Raw genomic sequence first — 17,980 nt, forward strand, 5'->3', positions numbered from 1 at the left:
GACTTGCACCCAGAGCGCTAAAATGCTCTTTCATTAATTCTCATTGCCCTTGCCAGTGTCTGCATCTTGCCTTTATGGTCAAATTGTGAAGTTGTATCCTCAGGTATCTGGGATCATTTGAGAAGTCTGGATTCATTCCTTTCTGTTCTTACTTCTTCATAAGAAAATTCTTATTGACTTCACCTAAATTCTTGGAATTTCACTGTATTCAAGGACATTTGCTTTGTTGTTCAGTTGATTTTCTGTTCTGTTCTCTTTACCCCAACAAGAAAAAAGTATCATAAAAGAAGCTGTCAGGCACTATGAAATGCAATTATTGTGAATTCTTAAAAATTATTCAGAACTTGAGCAACCAGAAGAATTAAATACCGTTATCCATTTATTTTACTCCTAGTAATGCACATGATATTTCCATTCTCATATCCTAGGAAAAATGCAAATTTCATTTAAGCATTTGTCAAGAATAAGTGACAGTGACATATCTTTCATGCCAATTGAAGTTCAGAAAAGCTTGGCTATATCAGTATTCGTGTCTAATAACTGCATTTAAGAGCAGGTTCAAACAGGTTCGATTGCTGAACTTCCTTTATTGTGTTTCCTGATTTTACTCGCTGAGATACAACAATTTCCATGCCTGTGTTTGGTGGGGTTGTTGGTGGGTTTCTTCTGCTCACAAGAGCATGGATATTTTGAGGAGTTAACTATGTGAGTGCCGTGACTCCCCTAGCAGTTCTTTCTAAATCCGAATGAGTCTCCCAAGGCTGTGCTGGTAGGGTTTGTACTAATTACAAGCTTATATCAATCTGTTACCTTGGAGCTACGTAAACAACGGTCTCAAATATATAGGATTGTGAGGGGAATTTAAACAGATGTAAGTGGTGCTTTCATAATAGCCAAAGATTATCTGAATTGTGCAGATTTATAGAATAAATCCTCATTGTCACGATCAATCTATACTAGCCTTTGAATATGATGCACATGGAGAAGATAGTAGCTAGTGCCATAGCTCCTTATCTTCTTGAACCAGCTAAGCTGGTGACTGGAGTGACTTGGACTGTGCTGTGCTTGCTGAAGAGCTCTGTTCTCGTGCCATCACCTGAATCAAGCAACAAAACTTTACTTCTAAGTATTCAGGAAATTTTTCATCATTGACAGACATTGGTAGACAAAGCAAGAAGAGAAGCATTAAAATCAAGCTTTCTTGATATTTTTTTTTTTTTTTTTTTTTTTAACTGTTGGAGGCTGGATAGCAACCTGTGCTTTCACAAAAGAGTTGCAAAGGAAATGCAAGTCACTAGGAGAGAAAGGAAATGAGCTCTTTTTTAAAGTTAACCCTGATTCTTTAAAGAAAAAGGGTTTTTGTAGATATGATGCGTGACATGAGTGTTTGTGCGTATTGAGAGAGTCAGCGTTACGGGAACAGCAGGTCTGTCCTAAATCACAGCAGTGCTCTTTAGAGCACAGACCCCCATGTTCAATATTACCAGTGCTTCCTTTGGCAGCAGAATTTTATACTACAGGTATCGTATCTGGAGCAAGTACTCAGTGTAAGTTTATTTTTGAGGGCCACAGTTTGGCCATGAAACAGCCACTTCAACTGACAAGCTGTGCTGAGTGCTCAGACCTTAAAAACAAGTGGTACGGTCATTGCCTTGTCTGACTACCTGAGATATAGTACAAACCAGAACTTCTAACCTGGATAGTTTGTATTTTAGCTGTAATTATTCCTGTTTCTCTGATAGTCATTTTAGTTGAAGGCTTAATTGATATGCTTCAATCTCAAATTTAATGAAATCAAGCTGTTCACCTTTCATCCTAATAACGACAATGAAAAATATAAGGAAATGTGAAGTTTAAACAAATCCAGCTTGTTTCAGGCAGTACTTACACAAATAATCATAAATAAATGGAATCTTTTAGCAGTCTGGGTTGTGATCTCTATTCTCAGTTACCCATGAGCTCTTATAACAAGGAAACAAACTTTATGAAATAATATTGACATAACAAGTTAGCTTCTGGTTTAAAGCTGATATTGGCACCTGCTGAAGTTGCATGTTTTAATATGAAAAAACTTAGTACCTGTTCAAAGTAAAATAGCCTTTCTCTTGACTTCAGTAAAGGCTGACTGGACTACCAGGTACCTGTGTTATAGAGAAAATTCTCTGTTGCAGAAATATGACTGTACAAACTGTACAAAAACATACATTCTGTTTTCCATTCATTGATCAAGGAGTGCAGTATACTCTACTGAAGTAGTTTTTATAGATTATCTTTTTTTTTAAGGATCTCTTTCATTCTTCAACAAAAACAAATTGAAGAACAATGTTATGTATGTTCTTGCTGCTTTGTTATTATGACAAAGCTTGTGAAAATATTTACGTGTCTATCACAGTATCAGGAACTTGCTTTTGTTTGTGATCCAGGTTTGGGTCATGGTTTCTGAAAAGTCCTCTTAATTTGTGCTTTGAAGTCGGGTGCAGTAACATGCTTGTTTTGAAATGTTTTAGTGCAAAAAAGCCTGTAGTGCAGATCGAAGTCTGTTCATCCTGAAATATGTTTTCGTCGTGATAATTTCAGTCTCTCTCTTAAGTAGCTTAGGGATATTAATGTAATTCTCCTGTAAGAGACCTTTGTAAATGCTGTATTTTCACATAATTTTTTTTTATTATAAGCGTTCGATATCTAAACTGAATTACCCATTTCTCCTTAATTTATATGTGATTATGTATACAGGTAATGTGTATACACAAACCAGAAAGTATTAACTATGAGGTTTTTGTTTGGTTTGGTTATTTTTTTAGTGAATGGAGGTGCCTCTCCCAGATGAGTTTGTCACATTTTATGGATTCTGTGACCTTTCATTCAAAGCCATTAGTATAAGAACTGATGTATATAAGTAAACAAAAATTAGCTAGTATTTGTTGGCTTTTGCCTCATCAGAAATATGAAAGAAAACTGCTGTTTCTTCTAGACAGAGGCATTTCTAAATATGGAATGACTGTAATCCAAACCTTCTGGAAGTAAAAGAGTGGAACTTTGAGTGTCCCAAAATAGTGCTAAAAATGTAGGTACATATGTCAACTTTGGGCTAAATTTAGTGTTGAATTACAATGTGTGAAATCCAGTGGACTTCAGCGAGGTTGTGGAGGGTGTAAATCACAGCTGAATTTAGGTCATTCTTTATTACACCCCAACGGTCCTCCTTCATCCAAGAATAAATGTCAGCCTTAGTTTACGTATGGCACAAAGTTCAGTGCCAGAGCTGCTCTTGTATGCAGGAATCTGAATTTTCTAATGTTTGGTTGGTTGGTTTTGGGTTTGGTTGGTTGTTTTTTTTTTTTTTTTAAGCCATTCATAAGGTTGGAAATTGGTGCCACATTATCAGCTCATGAGATGTAGATGGTATTCATAATGCTAAATGGAATATATTGTAGTAACAGCTTGTCGTAAATCATAAGTTTCACCAATAACATTTCTGTGCAGTGGCTTTTTATGAGTCTCATTTATGAAAGTGTAGACAGATGCATTTAATGGGCAGGGTCTGACATATAAAAAAATGCAATCGAAGGTTATAGGATGCTCTTTTATGTGAACGGACTGGCTCTAATATGATCTTTATTTTTATTGTAAACTTATGCTGCATTCCAGGGATGACAAATGTTTTATTTTATGTTTCTTCTGAATGAGTAGACAACAGGTGAAGCCCCAAAAGGATGAAGGGGGTAAGTATAGTCCTAAAGCAAATACTTTCATTCTGTCAGAGACTTTATTTCACATCAGTGATTTAAACCAATGGCCTATTGTGTGTTGGACTTCCACATTAAAGGTAATGATAAAAACCATAAAGAAAGAGTAGATACTCATATACTTTAAAGACATATCAGTAGTCACAATCTTCCTCATGTGGTCTGCAGATATTCTTGTGATTGCACTTTGTCCCTTCATCAAAGCACTCATCACCTTTCAGGAAAGAAAACAAAACTAGGTCGAAATCTCTTCCTCTGCCCCCACCCCAAAAAAGTTCTGTTTGGTCTTTGTAGGATTATTTTAAATACTAATTTTTTCAGGAGCAAAGTTTGGGAGGAAAAAAGGGTGCTTTGTTGTATACCAAATATTTCTGTATTCAGTTAGTCTCACTTGACACAAAAATCAGTTATCTCAATACTTTTGTAATACCTCCACAAAGAGGTTTTATGTGTTCCAAATACTGCTCCTTGGCTTTCAAAGTATTTCAGTGATCAAGTCCCTTTTTTGGATTCATAACTGAATATGTTTTTTTAAGTATCGTTTGTACTATTATATTGTTCTCATCAGGCTATGGAGGTACCCTTTCAAGTATGCCAACAAGGAGAGTTGAAGGGTTACTACCTTGATTTGGCAAGGACCATATTGTCTTCAGTTGGTGGGACAAGGAAGCGGTTCGTCCTGCAGTGTCTGTGTGTGTGTTTGCATGCGTTTGAATGCAACTGTGTATGTATTTATTTATATTCTGAAAGCAGAAGGAACAGATCTAATTGTTTAGGAAAGAAATTATTATAGTATGGCTTTAGAGGATGCAGAGCTAAAAAAGAGGAGCACGCTTTGGAAACTTTCTCCATAGATTCATGTTGGGTCTGTACAGATAAGCCTCATTTTTCTTTTATTTCTGTTAACATGAGAATAGGAGGATAATTTCCTGTTAGCTATTTTATCTGCGTTATCTTTGGAAGGGTGTTGCAGAAATAATCTTATCTATTGCCTGCTTTAAAGAATATTCTAGGCAAGTTAACAATGATATTTACCACAGTAACTATTTGTTGCTTCTGCAAAATCTAAGGAGCTCCTTTCAAGAACATATGCGCGCTGCTTAACCATAAAGGACTAAATACTGACTTTAGAATGGGAACAGCATTGAAGGAGTCTTAAGCTTTTTGGTTTCTACCCTATTAAAATTTATACAGCCTAATTTACAGAATGTTAAATGATTCGTACGGCGGTTTGGCAAGCATATCTTTTGAGATCTACAAGCTAATAAATACTTGATGTAAGTTGTTACTAGTGATGTAGAGTTCTTGTCCAAGTGTACTATTGCAAGTAGCTTCCCCAAGCTACAACCTGAATGCTTGAGTTGCATAGGTACGTTGCTAGTTAACTGGATGAATGTCTAATTGAAGACAGGATGTATTATTCTGTGTGTAATAAATTTGGATGTGTACCAACCATACCTTGATAGGAATCACAATGACTACTTCATTTTATGTCTTATAAAGCTGTTAGAAAATTGCAAAGAACATCCAAAATATATCACTAAGGAAAATACTATTTAGTGAAATCAAGCCCTTTAGGTACATAAAAGGATTTACCTTAGGTACATAAGCAAGAGGAAGCTACAGATATGCATATTGTAGTTTTTCTGAATGGTTGCTGCCACTCCTTTTTTAAAGGAGTGCTGCCACTCCTTTTTAAAGGTTGCTGCCACTCCAATTTTTAAAATTGTCATTTTAAAAAAAGTTCCAATTAAACTTTTCTACTACATTATTTTAATCTTCCTGAATTAGAAAACTAAAATTCTATTTTAACTGCATTGAGATTCACATTTCTGTTCCTTTTCCTTTGTTTTTCCCTGCCACAGTGACACGCGTAATGTTCTTATTTTAACAGTTTGAAATTCTTCAAAAACTTCCCTTTGTACCAATTTTTGACAAGCTTAATTGATACTTTTCCAAATTTATTTGTAGTTATACTGAAACAGTTGACTGAATTCTGACTCCCAAAAGTGAAAGGTGGAGTCGGAAATTTGATCTGTACATACTTTTTAGTGAAAACTTGTGAAAATGTGATCACTTAAAATAAATTATGCTATACCAGTAATCTCTCTTTCGACCTCGGCTAGAAGCTTTTATCAAAGACACAGTGTAGCTCTGCTTGTGGCAAGAAGATGTAAGAGGTACAGGCTAAATAGCTCAGAATTTTTTTCTTGTTTTTCTCTTTGACTTTGGAAGCTAAACTTGTTAAAAGTTCTTATCAACACATTAGAAGTGCAAAAGCAAAGATTTGCTAATCACTAGTTAGTTGCACTAATGTATTATTTTGATCCTATTTTCCTTTCTTGTCAAAGCCTCCATACTAGCATCTGTATCTTAAAAATATATGCTATAAAATGTGTAGGTTATGCAATGAGTGTTACTATCGGAGGAGATGCAAATACGAGACTTATTTTTCATTTTGTAACTGTGCCAGCCCAGCATTCTATGATACCATTTTGCTATTTTGGTAATCAGCTGTTTAAAACAACTCACAAGGTCCACTCACAAATATGAAAGAAGGACACATGAAGGCGAAGCACGCTGCAGAGCTCACTCTGTGCTAGGGAGATATAGCTCCGTTGTCTTGGCAAAGAATAAATACTCCTCCAAGGAACATTTTATGTTTGCAAAAAAAAAAAGACAAAGACATAACAAACGTAATTATTTTTGAGTGATGTATATTGATGGGTATTTGCCTATACGTGCCTAGGGCAGAATCTGACTCATAATTTCAATTGCTTAATCATAGTAACCTGGTAATAACCTTAATAAGTTACTGCTATTAGACACACAGCTTGTACTCAGTCATTCCTCTAGAAGGTGGTTGGAACAAATACTATAGCTGAATTATAGAAGAATGTGTGTAGATTCATGTTTGTTAATAATGTTTAGGTATTGCATTCAGATGAAAACTCTGGTAAGAAGCATTAAGTCTTATGGCTGAGCGTATCAGTTCATTCATTGCCTGTAGTAGTCAGGAAGACAGATTCTACCTTGTCTGACTAGCAAAAGTGAGGTTTGTGAGAACCTGCCTGTTTCTGTTACTGTGCAAGATAAAGGAAATGGTTTAACAGGGTGGCAACTTTTTTATGTCCCATGGTGAAGGTTTTCTTTATTTATACAAAAATAGATAATATCGGAAAAATGAAAGATAGGGATTTGTACATATACACACTGAAGCAAATAAGCCATTTGTTCCCTGAAGCATTAATACCTAGATGTTGCACTGATCTTGTGCGGATGCTCTCTTCTTGTTCAGGAGACTGTTATTAGGCTGATAGTCATATAAGATCTTTCTTTCCAGAGCACATTTTATAAAGGAGGAAGAAAAGACAGTTCCAAGATTTCTTCTCTTCCATTAGCAAGGAAAACATCCATTGATGTCAAAGAGATTTTGATTCAGTAAAGAATAAAGGCTTTTAGTTTTTGAATTCTAGAAATTATTGTATTTTCACTGTGGCACTAAAAAAACCCCTTAAAATCAGTCATTCTCTGTTCATCATATTAAATGGAATACCCACTAGGTCTCATATGCTTTGATAAATGCTTTGGAAACGTAGTTAAGTAGAGCCACTTTTAGCCTGCATGAATTAATAATGAGAGCAGGGCTTAGGGAAGCAGTTAACTAAACTTGCCCTGTTGAGCATTGTTTTGCCATTTAGAAAATAGTTCGTCAATGCCTCTTCACTAAATCCATTCTATAACATCTGGAGGCAGGAATGTGCGGAGAAATCCATCTCCAACCGAGACCAATTTCTTGGCACTGTTATTGCTTTCCTTTTCGGTAGATAAATGGTCAGCTGTGCTGTTATCTAACCTAATGTCATCATCTGCGAAGTGCAGCACAGTTGTTCTGGATACTTTATGAAGTCCCTGAGTCTATTGGCTTCAGCGTGTGATTTGTCAGCACATTCCTCTTCCCCAGCTCTCCCAACACCACTGAGGTTTTTGAAATGGCTCACACGCATGCTACCAGATTGTGCGATGACCAAGCATTTGAGGTGAGATGCAGATTGTAAAGGAGACTTTCCTTTATAATGGAAGGGGACTGGCATGATTCAAGGGGGACTAGAAAGGGGTGAAGTCTCACTTCTGAGCACAGTTAATCCTCTGACCGTGAAAGTGCCCAAGCCTCTGCCTCCACCCTTGCAATTCTGTCTGTCAATCCCCAGATCTTCCAAATATTCATTTTAAGCAGTTTTCCCACTGCCCTTAGCAGACTAGTGTGTGCTGTCAGGGAGTAAAACCTGAGAAGCTCCCACCCCTGTCAAATTATCTTGAAAACTAGATGGAATGCTGTGCTACTGCTACAGGGGCTCTCTAAGAGCCTGTGCCATGCACGTGAGGAGGGGGTGGATTACTAACTCTCTTCAGGCAGGGCCGTGGTTTACCCTGTGCCCTTGAATTCTGAACGGTGATCCTTTTTCCCATCTTTTCTCCCACACAGTTGGGCAAAACCACCACGTGCTCGGGGTCTTACCTCCTAGAATCTCTCATACTTCATTCAAGCTAAACTTGACTTGGGTGTTAATGGACTTTGGACAGCTCAAACTCATAATTCTCAAAAAATAACTAGGCACTTATTTAAACTTTAATGTAAATGCTAAGGCAACCTAGATTAAGAGCTTCAGATGAGATCTAAAATAACTAGTTTTCACTCAGTGTGATAGCACGAGTCTCTTTTTACTTTCTACTACTGTTATGTTAGATGTGTAGAGTTGTCAGTTTTGGTTTTATCTAGGCTTTTGGTCTTTTCTTTAGGACTTACTGTTTTATTTATCTATAAAGTGTCTAGAACTCTTGCTGCTATATAACTACTAAAATAATAATATGAACTGTGATTTTCATTGTAGGGTTTAATTTTTTGTTGTTGTTGCTTCAGAATGAATAATTAAGCACTAAGCTGTGAAAACCCATTTAAAATTAATTTTAAAAGTGAGGGATCATGTAAACCACAAGCCATATCTACATCAGGTATTTAAATGAATACCTGTTTTATAGGTTTTCGTTTTTCATATTTTTCTGGTTTATTGGTTGCAAAATGTCTGAAATTTGGTATTTCTCAGCTGCTGTGAAATCAAACTAACTCTAAGCAGTATTTCAAACAGCTGCTGAGAGTGACATAAGCCCAAAACCAGAGCGTACAGTTCAGAAGGAAATGCTGGTAACAAACTTTCCCATAACAGCTTGCATGGTTTTTGCGTGTCTTTTCTATCAATGTGAATTTTGCCTCATATTGATTTTGGTTAGTGTTGAGAGTTCTTTCAAAAGTGCCACCACTCTGTAATTATTACTTGCCTCTAGGAAATGGGCTTCCAATATCAATGTAAAACTTTAATACGTATGTCACAGTGTCTGCGGACCTACATGTGGCTGTTGGAAGTGCTGCTGGCTGACTCACTGCTTTAATCAATGGCACAAGACTCATAGAATCCAGGCATCTTTTTGGTACCCTGCTAAGTTACTGATTTCCTTTTGAGCTGAGAGTACCCGTCCGTATTTCCTTATCTTTCCCTAGCTAGGGGTACCAGCAGTTATGGAAACACTTTCCTAGCAGTGTTTTTCCTTGCTGGAATCCCTATAGCATTCCAGTTTGAGGTTGGTAGGCAAGTGGATGACTTAACAAAAAAGTTTTAAGGTAAAGCTTTGTACCTAATTATAATGTTGGAAAGATTATAAGCTGCTTAATTAAGACCAGCATTTCAAACTTGGCTCCCAAATGAAATAACTTTCTTTCAGATTTGAACTTGCCCTGCTTGGGGGTGGGAAGAAGGGAGGAGGAAACATTTGCAAAGAATAGTTAGTTTTAGTGGTGCCTGTGCAGTCCATTGTCTGCCTGTGAAATTGCTCTAGAAGCTGCAGCCTTGTTGCTTGTTTGTACTAGTTCTAGGGATGAAATGAATGGAGGAATGTTTTTGTTGTTGCTGTGCAATTCGCTGAAGCTGGTAAACAGTTAATGTGTAAGAAATGGGTAAATAAAACATTGACATTAGCAATGGGAATGTATGTTTTGGAGTCGAAATTTGCACTGTTAGCTACTGCAGTAGGCATGATGGGGCAGGGAGCAGTCCTGCCTTACGTGCCACCTTCCTCCGGGTCTGGGGCTTGCGGTCAAGTTTGGCCAGTCTGCTCTCCTGGCCTTCAGCAGTGCACTGATTGAAAAAGAATGCTTACGGTTATCTTTTGGGTTGTCAGGCTTTTTTCTAACATTCCTAATTCACACTGATTGTTATTTTTTCCTTGCAGATAACATCAGCTTTTGATATTGCACTCAAAATAGAGATCAGGTTTCAGGTCTTAAAATCCTCTGGGAAATGAGTGTGGTTCTTGGTTCCGTATTCCAATCACAAGCCACAATTGAAAGGAAGAGCCACTTCAGCGCGTAATTGTGCTCCTGGGTGCTGCTGAATGGACAAATCATGCTGCCTTGATTAAGAAGTGATAATATCACTCTTCAGTAATGGAGCTGAACATTACTGTCATCTAGAATGAAATTTGCTTAAAGAAAAAAAAATTTCCTCCAGCTTTGCAGTTTTGATCCTGTTAGTGTGGTGACTATGGCGAATATCTTGTTTAACAGTTTTCTTTCTTCTGTATATTGAAAAATATTTAGTTATTGGTTTAGTGTCAACAAAAGTCACAGCTTTTGCTCTTGAAACAGTTTGAAGAGAACAGGATTTTATTGCTCTTATGTGTAACCAGCAAAAAAGTTAGTAATGGCTATAACTGCAACTCCCTTTAAAGGCAAAGGGAATTGCCTGTGAGTATCCAAGGGTAGAATTTTGCTTTAAGCTATTATTCTGTTACTTAATTCAATAAAATTCCAGATTTGTGACTTTAATTCATGCTAATTAAGACAGGAGTAGTCTCATGTGAGAAAATACTACTAAATATTGAATGTGTAGAGTATAAAATACTACTTAGTGTTACAGAATCTCTCATGTGGTTGGTAATACAATTTAGTACTTTGGAACATCTTTTTTTTTTTTCTTAAATGCTTTCAAATGAGAAAACTTGAAAAATGGTTTCTAAACTTCTAATAAAAAGAAGCTTTTTCTAATGTTTGGAATTCCATCTTAAATTATGTAAAACATTCTAACTGGCCATTAAAAAGAAGGAGGGAAGATGTATTTAATAAATAATGAACTCATCATGTCACCAATATGCAGTGGGAAAAGTAAGACAATAGTGCAGTCTTGTGATGTGAAAATCATTAAAGGCAAATATGCAAATTCATTTAGGATACGTAAGGAAAGAGTAAAGAAGATCTAAACTTCTGAATCAGTTACCACAATCCGACTCGCTTCTATTTTCTTGTAGAAGGATTAGGGCTTTTTTCTGTCAGTTATTGCTCTGATAATTTTTGCAAAATAATTTCCTTTGTCCCTTTAATGTCTTGATAATTTATCAAAAAAAAGCACATAATTCATAAAAAAAAACATCATTAGAAGCGCGACATGCAGTCAGTGCTTTAAACAACAGCAGCAGGGTGCAGAAAATATTGATGTGAGGCATAAACAGCAAACACCCTTAGACCAATAAATATATTTGGAGGGAGGAGTTTGAATTCTTATGGTAAATGAAGTCAGTAAAAATGGGAAGTGTGCCCAAGAGAAGTAGCAGGTTCTTTCACGTAAACGTTTGGGAAGCTGTAAGATACACTGCGTTTTCCTCCAGCCCCAAAAACTACTTCAGACAGATACTTACCTGAGTAAAAGGAGAGATGTTGATGTTTTCCAGATAGATAGTATAATAGTTAAATTAACAGTTGAATAACCTATTCAGTGCTTCTTTTGTTTTGCTTTTCTGTAGACAAAACATGGATGCACACTCCTGAAGCCTTATCAAAGCATTATATTCCCTATAACGCAAAGGTAAGAAAATATGAAGTTATTTTGTCCTCTTACCTTTAGATCACAGTGCGTTCTATCTTGCTTTTCATTTGAAAACTGCAGAGACATGAATTAACCAAATGAAATAGCAAAGAAAAACTTAGTAAATGTTTGTTTTGCAGATGAAAAAATTTCTGTTTTTTTAAATAATGTCCAATTGATTCTTCTTCTGAATTATTTGACGGTGTTCTAGAAAGCAAATCAGTGTTCCTCTTCTGCTTGATGCTCTCTTTCCTTTTAGTGGATTCTAAACAGATGGAAATTTTGAGTGCAAAGGAATTTAACATCAGGCTGCATGCTTACAGTACTATAAAAATTAAAATTAATAGCACAAACTTCTTTTGAACAATAGCGAAGGCAATGAGTAATGATCCCATCTGCTGGATGTATTAAAATGTCAAAAACTCTGGAAATATGGTAGAATAATAGTGGAATTTTTGCACAGTAAAAACTGAAGGTCTTGGTCATGCTTTCTTATCCCAGTTACAATGTAGTTCTACAATAGTATTTCAGTTAGTCTAATGACATCTGTTCACAGGAAATGCACCTTCCCAAAATAACAACTTAGAAAATGGTTTGCTAAAAGGAGGAAGGAATACACAGTCATCAGCATAACTCAGAGTAACCTGAGTAATTGGCTATTACTTACCTAAACTGGGATGATAATTCAATAAGATTCCACTGTGGTCTGTTCTGGATAAAGTTGTCATATGATTGGTGTTTTTAAATGTAAAAATAATAATTATTTCACAGGCCAGGACTCAGTTTCCTATACTGGTATGCCCTGGTGTTGTGTTTGCAATTTTCCTTTGCTTAGTATTGCCACATAGCGAGCAAGTGTTTGTAGTGGAAATTCGAGTCTCGTTCTGCTAGTTGTCAGGTGAACGTGTTTTTATTCTGTGTGCTCTCAAACTGAATTTTTGACCAAGGATGTATTGCCATTTAACTGTATAGCCTTGCCAGACACCTTGGCTTTTATATTACAGTTTTTGAGAGAGAGGGATATTTGCTGGGGTGACTGCACCATCTGTTTTATGAGCAAGCTCTTAAAAGCTATGAATTCTATTAATGCAGTGAACTAAGTCCATTCGTTTGTCGCCTTTACTTAAACAGAAAAAAGAAACCTCCCTCTTCTTTCATGCCTCATTGTCTTTCTAAGAGCATATCTCATGAATAGGTGCCAGTACAGCTATGCAGAAAAAGTTTTTAGAATAAAGAAGACAGTGATAAGATGGTGATAACTCTAAAAACAACAGCATCGACAGCTTCTGGGGTAGTAAAAAGGAATAGGGAATTCCTATCCAAAGGGAGTCTGTTCTTAGTCGTCTTAGAAAGACTCTTGGTCCAAAAAAAGTCTTTCCTTTTATTTAGGCTAATATATGCCTGGGTGTCCCCTCCAGTTCTGTTCCTGTTTAATGTGGGTTCTGACCTCCCAGGGCCTCCTGGACCTCCGTGCTGTTGCCTCTAAGGTCTGTCAGAATGCTTGTGGGCAGCTGCAATGCACTACAGCATCTGTGTTTGAAAATAAAAAAGTTACCCATTTTTTTTTCATTTGAACCACAGTAGAAAATTATTATTTAGAACTGTCAGTTATTTCATTCATTATTCCAAAGCAAGTAAAAAATTGCTCTGCTCTGTAACTGGAGTGTAAAGGGTATGAGATTTCCACATTGCCTTTTTTGTTGAGACCTGGCATAAATTTGCACATCTTTTATGAGGTTAGCTGGCATCTGCAGACATAACAATGCTATTAGATCTACATGATGTTTCCACCTCAGTTCTCAAGTACCATTTTCATTAACTTTTGCAATATTTTTCTTTTTAAGAGGAAAGCTTGTATCTATTAGAACCTCATTTTTGTTTTGTAATGTTTTGATTTTTAACTAAAATATCCCATTGATTTTATACCTTGTAACTACATTGTGAAATAATGATTAAAAACTCAGGAGGCATTCCTAAAGGAAGTATTGAAAAAGACTCAATGTTTTGGGTTTTTTTTCCCCAAATATTCGTGTTGTTCCACTTCCAATTCTATAACATTCTATTCATGTAACTTTTATATTTGTTGGGAGGAAAAGACAACACTTTATCTGATTTGTTTCAAAAGGTAATTATGCAAGTGAAGAATGACACATTCAGAAAATCAAATCAATTTGATGGAAAGCAATACCAGAGATGTTCTTTTTCCATGGGCAAGTGAGCTGTATTCTGCTACATAGTTTCTTTGAATGCAAATTACCATGGATGAAAAATAGCCTTTTCTGTTCTTTATAAGCCACAAAAATAATTTCTCTGACACTAATCTTCTGAGATGATCAGAAAAAGGAGAGCTTACTAAGAATGACTGGAAAATATGTGATTTTGTTTGTTTACTTGATTCCTAAGACATCTTTAAGAATTAAAGAAAGCTTGTTGATAAAATGCAATTCATGACTTGACTGTTATAGAAAACAATCCTAGCAAAGTTAACTGGAAATTAAAAGAACCCTGCAATATAGACAACTGGCCTTTTTCCTACAAATTGGAGAGGACTTTTTAATAGAGAATTAGTAGTGTCTTAGCACATATATCCTCTGGATGATTTATGGCAATAATCCTCTTTGCACGAAAACACAAGCAGAGTTGTTTCTTCTGGAAATAAAATCCAGGAGCAACAAGTTTCATAAGGATACCCTTAAATATAAACGTATCTTTATTCTTTCTCTCCTTTCCAGCATACCTAGTCCTCATGGTACTTGCTATTTTGAAATTTGCTGGGTTTTGGCATGGTTTGGTGTATGGCATAAATTTATAGGGATTTGGAGTTTTTTCTTTTCTTTTTTTTTGGTGTGGGTGGTTGGGTTTTTTTTGTCATCGTTGTTTTGGGTTTGTTTTTCTTTTTAATGTTACTGTTGTCCTCAGTTGTGGCCTTGCTGAAAGCACTGATAATAAGACTCCACACATTTCAGCATGCTCTGGAGGTAAAATCTGGGCCTACTGAAGTCAGAATCTTGCCATCAGGTTGTGATCCTATATTTTTCTTGAATATATCACTCCAAATGGGTGATGGTTGACGAGAAGCTCAACATGAGCCGGCAGTGCGTGCTTGCAGCCCAGAAAGCCAACTGTATCCTGGGCTGCATCACAAGCAGCGTGGCCAGCAGGTTGAGGGAGGTGATTCTGCCCCTTTAGTCCACTCTCGTGAGACCTCACCTTGGAGTAGCAGGTTCAGCTGTGGGGCCCCCAACATAAGGAGGACATGGAGCTGTTGGAGGGAGTCCAGAGGAGAGCCACGAAGATGCTCAGAGGGCCGGAGCACGTCTGCTATGGAGACAGTCTGAGAGTTGGGGCTGTTCAGCCTGGAGAAGAGAAGGCTCTGGGGAGACCTCATAGCAGCCTTCCAGTACCTGAAGGGGGCTACAGGAAAGCTGGAGAGGGACTTTTTACAAGGACATGGAGTGATAGGGTGAGGGGGAATGGTTTTAAACTGAGAGAGGGGAGATTTAGATTAGATATTAGGAAGAAATTCTTTACTGTGAGGATAGTGAGACACTGGCCCAGGTTGCCCAGAGAAGCTGTGGCTGCCCCCTCCCTGGCAGTGTTCAAGGCCAGGTTGGATGAGGCTTGGAGCAACCTGGTCTAGTGGAAGGTGTCCCTGCCTGTGGCAGGGGGTTGGAACTAGATGATCTTTAAGGTCCCTTCCAACCCAAACCATTTTGTGATTCTATGATTCTATGAAATAAAAGTGTATTGGTCAGGTAATTTTTTTTTCCAAAAAGATAATTTAGAATCTTAGCAGTATGTTATCAGATATGGGGATGCAGGACTCATTTAGATATAATAGTATGGCAATTTTCACCTAACAAAAGCTTTTTATGTTAGCAGGATATAAAATGTTAAGGGAAACCAAAATTTCTCTTTTGTGTCATCTTTTTTCTCTAATGTTCCATAACTACAAACAGATGTTTGTGTTATTTTCCATACTGTAGGGAAAAAAAGTTCTCCTTTGCCCTTAAGTTAATTATCTTGATTTTAGGCCAGTTGTTTTTCTCCAAAATAAAAGTGATCAAAGCGTGACTTTATAATGGAATCTGACTGCAACCTTAAAAATGGACTGATTGTTGTCATCATGTAACTGATTACTACCCTGAGGGTTGTCTTTCTGCTAATAAAAAGCTGCCACGGGCCAGAATAGCAATGTTTACTATGTCTCTTTGTAGAAAACTTTATATATATATATATATATATATATATATATTCCCCTTCATAATCACTTGGCTATTTTTTGGCTTATATCAAATTTCCACATGTGCATATTTCCATTTTGCAGATTAGAGGTTCTGCTTTGCAAGGCTGGTGTTTATGTTGGCTACTGGTACGCTACGGAGTGAGTAGCTTTGCCCTTACTCTAGGCTGAAGAGCTGCTATTTTACATAACAACATGATGTCATGTTAAACCCTTGGGAGTTTATTTTACCAAGAGGTGTGACAGCTTCCTAGTGCTGAGACAGCTACTGTCCTCGTGTTTACTTCAGGCTTATTTTATTTTAAAACTTTGTATATTGTTACGGATATATTTACAATTCTTGATGAAGTTTAAATTTGAGACTTTGAAGATAAACAAGCAAAGCTTTCCCCAAAAAAGACTGTTAAACCTTTCTTACTTTGTATTATTGTGGGTTTATTGATAATGATTGTGAATTGTTGTGCAGTTTCACGGATGATCTCTGCTCTCAATTATTAAATCTATATCGTGGACCTGTATTGCAACTCTGTAGCAAAGGTGAAAAAAAGAAAAGAAAAATCATTAGTAATAAATAAATACTCTGCAAAAAGCCCTTGCTTGGCAGTACTTAGTAGTATTAATCTCAGTACAATAAACAGAGTTTAGTAGGTTTTTCGACTTTATGTAATTTCGTATTCCTTCAACTTTTTTATCATTCAGGAATGGCAGATAATACTTTTCTGAAGCAGGCATTTTGGGCAAGAGTTTTAGGTCAAAAATATCATGCTGCTTCCAATTGCTGTAACTACTGTAGCAGGACTATAGGTGCAATTATGTCTTTTGAATATCTCTATATCACCATCATTAGTGTACGGTAATAGCAAAGCCACGTTTTCATGGCATAAACTGCACTTCTAATCCAAGTTTTTGTTGCTGTACTAGCAATTTCTCTTATTCTGTCCAGTCAGCATACTGCAGAATGATCATGGTTTTGTGTCAGTAAAAGTAATTAATGAAAGAATATCAAAGGGAAAATTGTATATAGATTTTCCAAGTAAACAGGGATACAAGGCACGCTATTAAAAAGTATACTTGAATTTATGTGGTGAAGTTAGATATAGCAAGATATTCCAAACAGCACGGAAATGTTGAAAATTAGAAACTAATGAAATAGAAGAGACATTACAAGAAATAATTCATTTTCCTACATTTAATTTATTATAATTAGAATTAATAACTTAATTCCAATTAACTTTCATTAGAGTATCAAAATGTCTTGGATGTAATCGTAATTAATTTAGTGTTTAAGCAGAAGAAAAATGAGTATTGTGAAAAGATACAAATGAAATATGAAAGCAGAAAATTATAATTTTACAAGGAAATGCAAATGTGTACATAGTTATTTCTGATACGTTGCAGTCATTAAACTTGGGGGTCATTATACCAAAGATGGAATAGTCACGTAAATAAAACATAAAATATTTAGAGTCTACAAGGGGTACAGTCAACACATTGCTCTGCTTCAGGGAAATGGACCTGCCTATTCCATCTTGCTTACAAGGTTACGTACTTAAAATGGGAGAAGGGTGGGAGAGGATAGCATTATATCCACAAATATCCTGCAAAATAGATGACTCTGATGCAGCAGGATCATACCTAAGCTTTCAACAGCAACAAACGTAGTCTCATGTAAGTAGCTAAATGAGGGGAGCTGCGTTTTAACTGTTCCTCAAGTAGTTTCAGTTGTCGTTTGTCTCTGTGAAGACTGGTGAATATTTCAGCTTCCTTAAGATCTGGACCTTTGTTAGTTCCTCAGAAGGCTCCGTGGGGTACTGAGTGCTTTTGAAAAGCTGTCAGGCTGTCTTGCCTGAGGTTACATAGCCAGTTTGTAAAGGGGCGAGAATTAAGTCTGCGCCTCCTGAGCCTTGGTCCAGTTGTTTGAGCACAAAGCCATCCCTCACGTTCCATTAGTAGTGTAGCACTGTACAGTAATGGAAGTTGATCAGTATTTGCAGGCAATTGTACATCTTCTCTGCATATGAGTGCACACACATTCAAAGACTGTATGAAGTGAACGCGTGTTGCCTATGCTTGGGTAG

General features: G+C 36.6%; 1 protein-coding gene across 10 annotated transcripts in view; it reads left to right on the plus strand.

Moving 5' to 3' along the window:
• Positions 1–17,980, plus strand: part of GULP1 (GULP PTB domain containing engulfment adaptor 1) — a 163,459-nt gene that overhangs the window by 80,255 nt on the left and 65,224 nt on the right. For all 10 annotated transcript variants that reach the window (XM_068407587.1, XM_068407589.1, XM_068407593.1 and 7 more), the window contains one exon: positions 11,598–11,659. In XM_068407587.1, the coding sequence (XP_068263688.1) occupies positions 11,598–11,659 (62 nt within the window). The remainder of the gene's footprint in view (positions 1–11,597; positions 11,660–17,980) is intronic.

This window comes from Nyctibius grandis, chromosome 9, assembly GCF_013368605.1.
Source record: "Nyctibius grandis isolate bNycGra1 chromosome 9, bNycGra1.pri, whole genome shotgun sequence".
Taxonomy (NCBI): Eukaryota; Metazoa; Chordata; class Aves; order Nyctibiiformes; family Nyctibiidae; genus Nyctibius; species Nyctibius grandis.